At 40.7% G+C, this 10,426-nt stretch overlaps 1 protein-coding gene across 1 annotated transcript; it reads left to right on the forward strand.

The window, feature by feature from the left end:
- Positions 1-628: 628 nt before the first annotated feature.
- LOC108718796 (uncharacterized protein C17orf98) lies at positions 629-5,175 on the forward strand. Its single transcript, XM_018267271.2, has 3 exons — positions 629-1,139; positions 3,660-3,759; positions 4,766-5,175. Exons 1-3 carry the CDS (start codon positions 873-875, stop codon positions 4,921-4,923), a joined length of 525 nt encoding a protein of 174 aa, XP_018122760.1. The 5' UTR covers positions 629-872; the 3' UTR covers positions 4,924-5,175.
- The last annotated feature ends 5,251 nt before the right edge of the window (positions 5,176-10,426 follow it).

Consider the following 10,426-nt stretch of genomic DNA (forward strand, 5'->3'; position numbering starts at 1 on the left):
AAATTAGGGGTGGGGAGGAAAATCACATGACTTTTTGTCACAAAACAAGGAAGTAAAAATGTTTTCCCCTTCCCACCCCTAATTTGCATCTTCGGATTCGGTTCGGTATTCGGACGAATCCAAAATAGTGGATTCGGTGCATCCCTAAATTTTACCCATTGAGCATTATGTATTCACAATCATGATGCAATTTCCTGCCCTTGTTTTCATATTTTGTTGTTTGCAATTATTAAAGATGTGGTTCACCTCTAACTTTTAGTGTGTTATAGAAAGGCTAATACTAAGCGACTGTTCAATTGATCTGTATTGTTTATTTTTTCATAGTTTTTTTAAATTATTTGCCTTTTTTCATCTGACTCTTTCCAGATTTCAAATGGGGGTCACTGACCCCATCAAAAAAACAAATGCTCTATAAGGCTACAAATGTATTCTTATTGGTACTTTTTATTACTAATCTTTCTATTCAGACCTCTCCTATTTATATTCCAGTCTCTTATTAAAATCAGTGCATGGTTGCTAGGGTAATTTGGACCTTGGCAACCAGATTGCTGAAATTACAAACTGGAGAGCTGCTGAATAAAAATCTAAATAATCACAAATAAATAAACAACCCCTTTATAAAGTATTAGTATATTTTTTGTCTATATGAGAAGAATCTTTGCTTTTGTGTTGCCGTGGGTCATTGCTGGGCAGGAGTGCAGAGAAGTGAGACACAGCACAATGCACTAGGGACTCCCCTGGGGATGTGTTTCCATGCAGCCATAGTAACACCCTGTGGTTTGTGTTTGTGCTTTGGCATGTGCTGTGAGCACTCATTAGAGAGCAGGTACAGCAGCAAAGGTCCCACATTGACACTGTAGCAGAGAAGTGCTATGGCAGATCCCGTTCCAGCCCAGAGGAGAGTCACATCATGTCCATTAAGCAGATTTGCACCCTCTCCATCTATAACTGAACTACAGGCGAGGGAGAATCGCTTTATTCTGGACTGTGTGTCAGTGGAACGGATTTCCAAGGACTATAGCTGCTCCCTACCAAAGCTTGGCTCCGTCATCCCCCCTTACAATGCTCAGAAGGATTCCCATGTCAAAGCCTACTTCCAAACCAAGCCGGTCCCTCCGCTGCTGAAGAAGACAGGGCAGGTAGGTTCATTAAAATGCCTTAATATTTCATTGCTCCCACATTGTCAATATTGCAATATTGCAACCTGCACAGTTGCTCTATGGCACCTACTGACATCACAAAGGTTGAATGATGTCATGTAAGCAAAATCATGCCATCAGACAGGTTTTGTCTCCTCATTGGCTCCTATTTACCTATTGCTGAAGAGGAGTTAAAACCTATATATAAAGGGGTGGTTTGCCTTTAAGTTAACTTTTAATTCTAAGCAACTTTTCAATTGGCCTTCATTTTTTAATTTGTATAGTTTTTGAATTATTTGCCTTTTTCTTCTGACTCGTTCCAGCTTTTTTTTTTTGCCTTTTTCTTCTGACTCGTTCCAGCTTTCAAATGGGGGTCACTGACCCCATCTAAAAACAAATGCTCGGTAAGGCTACACATTTATTGTGATTGCTACTTTTTATTGCTCCACTTTCTATTTCGGCCCTCTCCTATTCATATTCCAGTCTCTTATTCAAATCAATTCATGGCTGCTATGGTAATTTGAATCTTATCAGCCAGATTGTTGAAATTGCAAACTGGAGAGCTGCTGAATAAAAAGCTAAATAGTTCAACAACCACAAATCATAAAAAATGAAAACCAATTGCAAATTGTCTCAGAATATCACCCTCTACATCATACTAAAAAGTTAATTTGAAGGTGAACAACCCCTTTAATGCTAACCTCATTACTTAATACAGTGTACAATAATTTATATCCAGTAGCCCGAAAAGGAGAACTAAACCCCTATACTAAATAAGCCCTCCTTAACTGCCTGGCATTGCCCCCCCCTCTCCCTTCCCAAAGTGTGAATTAGTAAACAAAAAAAACCTTAAAAAATCTGACACTAAAATGCAGAGCAGCGCAGCGGAGCTCCAAGGCGCCATCTTCCACCTCATTTTGTTCTTTCGGGACTCAGTGCTGATTTGCACATGTGCAGTTGAAGCCGATCAGGCCCGGATTTGTGGTGAGGCCAAAAAGGTCCAGGCCTAGGGCAGCAAGTTGGTAGGGGCGGCTACACGTCCCCAGTGCTCCGATGTGTCTGCTCTCGCTAGAGTGGTGCGTGGACACCTGCCGCTAAAGTGGATTCCTGACTTGGCCCAACTGTGCATGCTCCCGAAGACTTCATGTCGGTGTTGAGTCCCCAAAGAATACTAAGCAGATATACAGAAACTGATATACAGAAATAATGTAGAGCAAGCACATTGTTACAATAAAATAATGTATGTGGGTTTTCTAATCCTTCCTAGATCCCAGTCTATAACCATGGCAGAGCTAGGGTTCAAAGCAGCCACTAATTTAGGGCCATGTAGTCTTAATGTGCAAAGTGCAAAATTTGGATGTCAAGTCCTGTGTTTTTATTACCAACAAAACAGTGTTTTGTCCAAGAATTTCAGTGTAATATTGGTTGCCTGCAAAGTAGACATGCATGCAAAAACATATTAACATTCATTTTGGTAAATCACACAAAACCACAAGTGAATTTGGGAGTGAATGGCATCACATGGCATCATTAGTGGAATTAATGTGTCATTCGATAGGTGGGTGTGTAGGTGCAACACATTCAGGGAACACTGCCAGTAACCAATTCTCAAGGCAGAGAGTTCCCATGAACCTGTACACCCTGTACTTTGTACTCAGGGGCGATTTGTGTGCTGCTGCTGCCCGATGCCGCCCCCCGCTCCGCTCTTCCAAGTTTAGCGTCGGAGCGGGTCAAAAGGGGCTGTATCGCTAGTGCAACGAGTGCGTACTGCGCTTTCTGCACTAGCAAAGCCAAATTTCCAGTTTAAAAAATGGAAATTGGGCTCTTAAAGTTACAGGAGGCTTTTTGCCGCCCCTTGTAACTGGCCACTCACATTGGTGCTCACATTGCCTCATGGCAGGAACGGCCCTGTTTGCACTTGAGTACAATCATGGGCAGTTCAATAGGGGAGGCTTATTGGGCCCTGGCATTTCAAGTACAAAGAGGCCCAAACAGCCCCCCAGCAGCCCAATAAATAGTGACTGTATATGGCATCTTAAAGCAGCCCCACTGGCAGTTGCTTAACTAGCAAGGAAGCAGACCCCACCACCTCTGAAAAGGCAAAAAATATGTCGAATGCATTGTTTGGCGCAACATTTTTCAAGCCATGCAACATTTTTTATACTAGGCATTAGGGTGTTTTTTAATTTCTAAGCACATCACACATTGGTTTACTTAAGCTGAGCTTCAGTTCTCAAAAATTCAAATTGGCAGCCCGCCCTCCAGCATCTCATACCCCCGTAATCAACTGGCCCATACACATATACACCATCAAATCTTTTGTATTATAAAGAATAAAATACACTCTGCTTAGTTGTAGCCATATAAGCTACCAGTAACCTAACTAAACTGCTTGCTGTAACAAACAACAAGGCCCCACTTATGTGATTCACGAACCCAGCAGTAAAGCCTCTCCAGAAATAGAAATTCTTGACAATGTGTTGGATATTTTGCCATAAGTAAGTTTCTTTTTTATTCCAGTCACATGGAGGGACGTCTACTCATGGGGAACTGGCTGATCGATTTCAGTACAAAGGAGCTGCTGCCCTTTATCTGCTTACCAGGAATAACTCGGGTGCAGGTACGTTCAACAGACTAAAAGCCCCTAAACTGATTTGGTTTTTTCCTTGAAGGAAAATTTTATGTTACTTCCAGAATATCTTTATGCTTAGTTGCAAGGGATGCCTTATCCATATATATTTTACAGTAATGATCCCATATCCTGAATACAAGCAAAGCCGATCTCTGGTTTTAGTGGGGTTGGAGCAGCAGGGTCATTTATTGGCTCCAGACATGAGTATTGACAAAAGTATTGACAAAGTCATCATTTGCAATAATTGAAAGTATGATCATCTCCCGGGGGAGCAGGGGGAGGTCAAGCATTCATTGCCTTTCACTGATTTAATGGGTTTTACAGCCAATCAAATGAAATCATTGACAAGTGTAGGTCTGATAAGATCTGAGCACAGAGGGAATGAAAGGTGTATGGAACAGTTATGGCCTTTAATATGTACTATATGGACTTTCCTGCGGGATTCATTATATTTTATTACTCAGTAAATTAGGTTTTTGCCTCCTATGTGAATCAGATTCACTGGAGTGAGCAGTGCACACTGTATGGTAGCTTTGAATAAATACAGTATTTAAATTGTATATAGAATGCAATTCCCTTAGATTTTGCTGTACAATTATCGGCACAGATAGTGCACAGAAACTCTGCATATCATTGAGTTGTAGTTTGCCAAATAATTACAGGTATGGGACCTGTTATCCAGAATATTCGGGACCTTGGGTTTTCCGGATAACGGATCTTTCCTTAATTTGGATCTTCATACCTTAAGTCTACTGCAAAACTATATAAACATTAAATAAACCCAATAGGCTGGTTTTGCTTCCAATAAGGATTAATCACAGTATATCTTAGTTTGGATCAGGGCACTGTTTTATTATTACAGATAAATATAAATACAATATACTATTGACATACACATCATGCTTGGTTTAAAACACTCACATGGTCTAGTATATACATTATAATATATATTATTCTAATTATATGCTGTTTTATTTGATAACCTTCCTTTCAGGCCATTCTCCCGAGCACAATAGAGGACACGGCTTCTTCCTTTCTTCCGTTAAACCTGTGTTTGGATACAATGGAAAATTTGGCTACAGAAGAAACACTCCCTCCCTACGACGAATGCCCTCCCCGTTTGGCACTGTTACCCGCTCCCTACTATATTGATTCTTTACACATGATTTAACAGCGTTTTTTTCCCATAGTACATAGTACATACTCTTACACAGGCTGTGCTAAAGTAGAAGCAGGTTTAAATGAATAGCCTAATGCATGGCATTTTAACATGTTGTGGGGACATTCCTAACCAAATACCCATGTTTTGCCTCTCTAATTAGCACGAGGCAGTGCTATCATGTCATACAGAATGCTTTGGACCTGGGGTTTTCCGGATAAGAGATTTTTGTGTTATTTTGATCTCTATATGTTAAGTCTACTAGAATTGGAAGATTAATTATATCTTCGGATCAAGTAGATGCTACTGTTTTATTATTATAGAAAGAAAGGAAATCATTTCTAAAAATGTGAATTATTTGATTATAATGGAGCCTATGGGAGATTGCTGCACGTTTTCATCCAACAGTCGGATAAATGTAGTTCTTACCTGCGATTTCTCTTTCACTTCCTGTGTCTTCAGGACATCCGACACGTCGAATGCGTTTCGTCGCATGGTTACCATAGAGTTCCTCCCTGAGCGTTACAAACACAGATTACAACTCTGCCCAAGACAGAAGCTTATTGATAATGTATGGACTGGCCAAAATGTCAGCTTCCCTTACTGATATCAGATTGGGGGGGAGGGGGGTTATCAGATATAACTTGTAAAGATGGAAAATCCCATTGGATGAGTACCTATAAGTAGGGTACCTGTCTTCTCCCAACAAATCTTAATGGGCTTCCCATGGTCACCAGGCCTTTAATAAGATCAATACATTAAACATTATAATATGCTAAAGGAAGGGAAACCAACTAAGTCCATACCTATTTTAATAAAGCAATGTGAGGATACACCATGTTCAGGGGCGCCTCAGGCGGGAGCGCCCCCCTGGTTGCCAGGGGCGGCAAAAATGCCGCTCCTGGTAACTAAGAGCCGAATTTACGGTTTTAAACCCAGAAATTTGGCTCTTCTAGTGCAGAGAGTGCAATTGCAATCTCTGCACTAGCGACGTGGACCCCCTGCCGCCTCGGGCGCCTTGGGTAGGATCTCCCCTGACCATGTTGAATAATATTATACATACTGTATCATAGCTACATTCTGGGGGCAAAATGGTCATCCAAATACAAAAAGGATTCAGACACCTGCCTGTTCAACATCTCATTTCTGAAACCATGGGTATTAAAGGGGTGGCTTACCTTTACATTAACTTTTAGTATGTTATAGAATGGCTAATTCTAAACAACTTTTCAATTGGCCTTCATTTTTTTCTTTTTTATGGTTTTTGAGTTATTTGTCTTCTTCTTCTGACTCTTTCTCACTCATGTAGAATTCAGTGGTAAGCTGGCACAAACACTGGACTTCACTCCAAAATAGATGCACATTAAAAGTTTTATTACGCAAAAAGGAACATCTCAGAGGGTGGCCTCTGTACCACTGAATTCTACATGTCTGATACTACCTCCCCAAGCTGAAGGTCTGGGGCTTGAGCACCTGGACCCCCTGTCAGTATTGGTAAGTGTACCTTACTATTCACCAGCTTTGCAACATTGGGTCTTTTTTCCCAAATCCCCCATCCCATGTTACCCCTGCATAAATTTACTCTTTCTCACTCACCCCATCTCAAAACAAATGCTTAGTAAGGCTACAAATGTGTTGTTATTGCTTTCCTATTCATATTCCAGTCTCTTATACAAATCAATGTATGATTGCTAGGGGAATGTGGACCCTAGCCTCCAGATTGCTGATTTTGCAAACTCGAGAGCTGCTGCATAAAATCTAAATAACTCAAAAACCTTAAATAATAAAACACGAAAACCAATTGCAAATTTTTTCACAATATCAATCTCTGCATTATATTAAAAGTTAATTTAAAGCCGAATTCTTCGTCTCCCATTCAAGCATAAGGGCTTTTACACACGGGCATTTGTTTGTGCACTCCCCTGCATTGCGCTTTCCTCCGTTCAACCGCAGTAGATGCACTGAATTATTGTAAGTGGGACTGTACTCACACAGACGCATGTATGCACCAAATGCAGGTAAAATGCAACATGCTGCGTCCCAACCTGCTTTTGGTGCTTACATGCGTCTGTGTGAGTACAGCCCCCTTGACAATAATTTAGTGCGTCTACTCATACGCTCCCCTGCGTCTGAACGGGGGAAAACGCAATGTAGGGGAGCGCACAAACGCCGTGTGTAAGAGCCCTTAGTGTGCTGAGTCAAGAAAGGGCCTTACTGAAAACATTGCTCCAGAGTATTGAATGACCCTAATGCTGCTGTGGGGTTACAGACTAGATATGAGGGTAGGGAGAGCTTCATGTGAAGGAGAACCTACCTATCTTTAAAACAGTGCGTGGTGGGGTGTTCTTTGTCATTTAATATATCCCTCCCACCTCCTTCTTACTTTCTTACATGTTATTACATCTTCCATTCTTGCCCTGGTTTTTAATTCTGTGCTCTCTATTTCTATCAACCAATGTAAATGTCTCCCTCTTTATAACATCGCCCGGCTTTATAATGCCAGTGTAGCCCGTGTTTCTAGTGTGTGTGTGCCAAGCTCTAAAGAAACTGGTTACTTTGAAGTCCTGCTGGTTTTGTCTTTGAGCGAAACATTAATAGAACTGACACTACTGATGGCCGAGCGGATAATAGCAATTCACGAAGCTTTAACTCTCTTTATCGCACACATGATCTAATGAAATAAACAAGGAAACATAAATATTATGCTTCTTTAGCTTGTTCAGTGCAATTAACCCAACAAGGGAATCCCAGGTGTATCCCAGCCAAAGCAATCCCTTACATTCATATGGAAATAACCCGACATAGTGGGACACCCTCTTCATTAGGCAACCAGTGCCTCCTGCAATAAAGCAGCCACCTTGTTCAATTAACATGAAAGGTGTTGGCTCAGTCGTGTGTATAATTATGCACAGAACTCAGCCAATTATGCCACTCAATGCCAAAACAACCCTTTGCTTGCATTTTAATACCAGGACAAGTACAACATTTCTAGTGCCATGGGGCTAGTTAGACTTGCATTTCCCATGGCTCATTGGTATGTGCAAGAGGAGAGAAGACAAAAATAACATTGTGGTTGGGAAGAAACGGTTGGCGTAATTAGCATTAAAGGGTAATATAGGCCAAGATATCAGTTTAGCCTATTTAAATCATTTTGTCTGTACTCAGTTATGACTATGGCACGACATGTAGTGATTTTATGGTGTTTTACCCCACTGAAAAGTAAAAATGGCATTTAAAAAAAATGTCTTTATTATGGAACTGCAGATGGAAGAAAAAAGAAGAGACAAGGCTCTCTTGAACCTCGTACTGTCAGTGTCTAATCTTGAGACAAAATTATGGCAAGTACAAACATGGGATTACAGGAATAAAAGGAAATTTAGTCAGATCCATTGTGTAGTAATGAACTAAATAACAAATATAAGAGATTGGACAGTCAGGTGAGTGAGTCAGCCATGAGCTGTAATGCAAGGTGTGGCATCACTATCATCGTATATAAACACCTTAAACATACAAATTGCATTTATATTATTTTAATATAACTGGCACCTTAGTAGGATTTTGTAGCCAGGTTTGGACTGTATTTCTAGCTGGTGGTAAATAAAGGGATCACTAATGTGTTATAGACTTAATGCTTAAAGGAACAATAACACCAAAAAATGAAAGTAAAACTGGTGCGTTTGCTTCAGAAACACTACTATAGTTTATATAAACAAGCTGCTGTGTAGCCATGGGGGCAGCCATTCAAGCACAGGATACACAGTAGATAACAGATAAGTTCTGAACAATCCCATTGTATACTACAGAGCTTATCTGCTTTCTGCTGTGTAACCTGTGCCTTTTCTAATTTTTCTAATTTTTCAGCTGTGAATGGCTGCCCCCATGGCTACACATAAGGGTTGCCACCTTTTCAAAAAAATTTTACCGGCCATCGGTGGGGCTGGAACTAAAGGGGCGGGGTGTAATTCAAAAGGGGTTGGGCATGCCACAAAAGGGGGTGGTGCCACATCGCGCAATGGCCAGAAGATGAAGAAAAGGTAAGTTTCCACTGGAGGGATTTTGTTAAGGGTATTAAAATTTGCCGTCAACTACATTGCTGGTAAATTTGCAATACCGGCCCCGGCCTTGGCAGGTGTTTTACTGGCTAGGCCTAGCTACACAGTTTCTGTTAATGTTTCTGAAGCAAGCACATCAGTTGTACTAGTGCATTGAAACCGTACATTACATGTACATCATTTATTTTTTGGTGTTACTGTTCCTTTAATGCTGTATATAGCATATCCATTTACCCTAATGCCAGCACTGCTGGTTGCTCCCCCCCAATCCCCCAGCACATCAAGGAACCACACAGTTTCACAATAGGTGCAGCAGTGTTTTTAGGAAAATATAAAATTGAGATCACCAGTACTACTCACTCGTGTGATCAGTGCAATGTATCCAGGCAGATTAGGGTTTGCAGTGAGCTGCCATACTGAGCCCTGAATTAGGAAGAGATGGAGGCGACACACTATCCTCCATATTTCTGCAGCTGGCAAGAAGCCACAGCACAGATTTAGCTCTAGTTCCGTATTAGTTTGTTTTGCTGCTCAGCGCTGAGCTCCTTCTGTCCAGGCAAACAGATGTAGAGAACTGTGAGCAGATGGCCGACAGGCATTGGGACTTAATTAAGACCACTGTATTTCATATTACTTCTTTGTTTATCCACTTATGGGAAAACAATCATCAGACAAATCCCTTTTTGAGGGCTAAAATTATATTTTATGCAGATTTGTACTAGCCTGTATTTTACCACGCTCATTTTTATTACCCCCAAGCTATTTTCCTTGGGAGGGCCTGTTTTGGAAGCTGGAACTCAGAATAATATTAACCAGATAATTAAAGGGCTAGTTCACCTTTAACTGTTAGTGTGAATGCCTATTTCTAAGCAACTTTTCAATTGGCCCTCATCTTTTTCCTTTTTATGGTTTTTGAATTATTTGACTGATGACTTCTTCTTCTGACTCTTTCCAGCTTTCAAATGGAGGTCACTGACCCACATCTAAAAAACAAATGCTCTACAAGGCTACACATTTATTATTATTGATTCTTATCTTACTATTCAATCCCTCTCCTATTTATATTCCATTCCAGTCTCTTATTCAAATCAATGCATGGTTGCTGGGATAATTTGGGCTCTAAATTACTGAAACTGCAAACTGGAGAGCTGCTGAATAAAAAGCTAAATAACTCAAAAACCAAATAGTAGAACATGAAAACCAACTGCAAATGTCCGCAGAATGTCGCTGTCTACATCATACTACTAATTTAAAAGCGAATTATTAGGGATGCACCGAATCCAGGATTAATTTCGGGATTTGGCCAGGATTTGCCCTTTTTCCTGCTCGGCCAAAACAAATCCAAATTTGCATATGTAAATTATGGACGGGAGGGAAATTGCTTGACAAGGAAGCAAGAAATGTTTTCCCCTTCCCACCCCTAATTTGCATATGCAAATTAGGA

The sequence above is a fragment of the Xenopus laevis genome, chromosome 6L (assembly GCF_017654675.1).
Source record: "Xenopus laevis strain J_2021 chromosome 6L, Xenopus_laevis_v10.1, whole genome shotgun sequence".
Lineage (NCBI taxonomy): Eukaryota > Metazoa > Chordata > Amphibia > Anura > Pipidae > Xenopus > Xenopus laevis.

Bases quoted from the DNA above. Each gene is read 5' to 3' on its own strand.
- LOC108718796 (XM_018267271.2), top strand. From the start codon at position 873: ATGGCAGATCCCGTTCCAGCCCAGAGGAGAGTCACATCATGTCCATTA. The intron at 1,140-3,659 runs GTAGGTTCATTA...TTTTTATTCCAG, and splicing joins TGCTGAAGAAGACAGGGCAG to TCACATGGAGGGACGTCTAC. The intron at 3,760-4,765 runs GTACGTTCAACA...CCTTCCTTTCAG, and splicing joins CAGGAATAACTCGGGTGCAG to GCCATTCTCCCGAGCACAAT.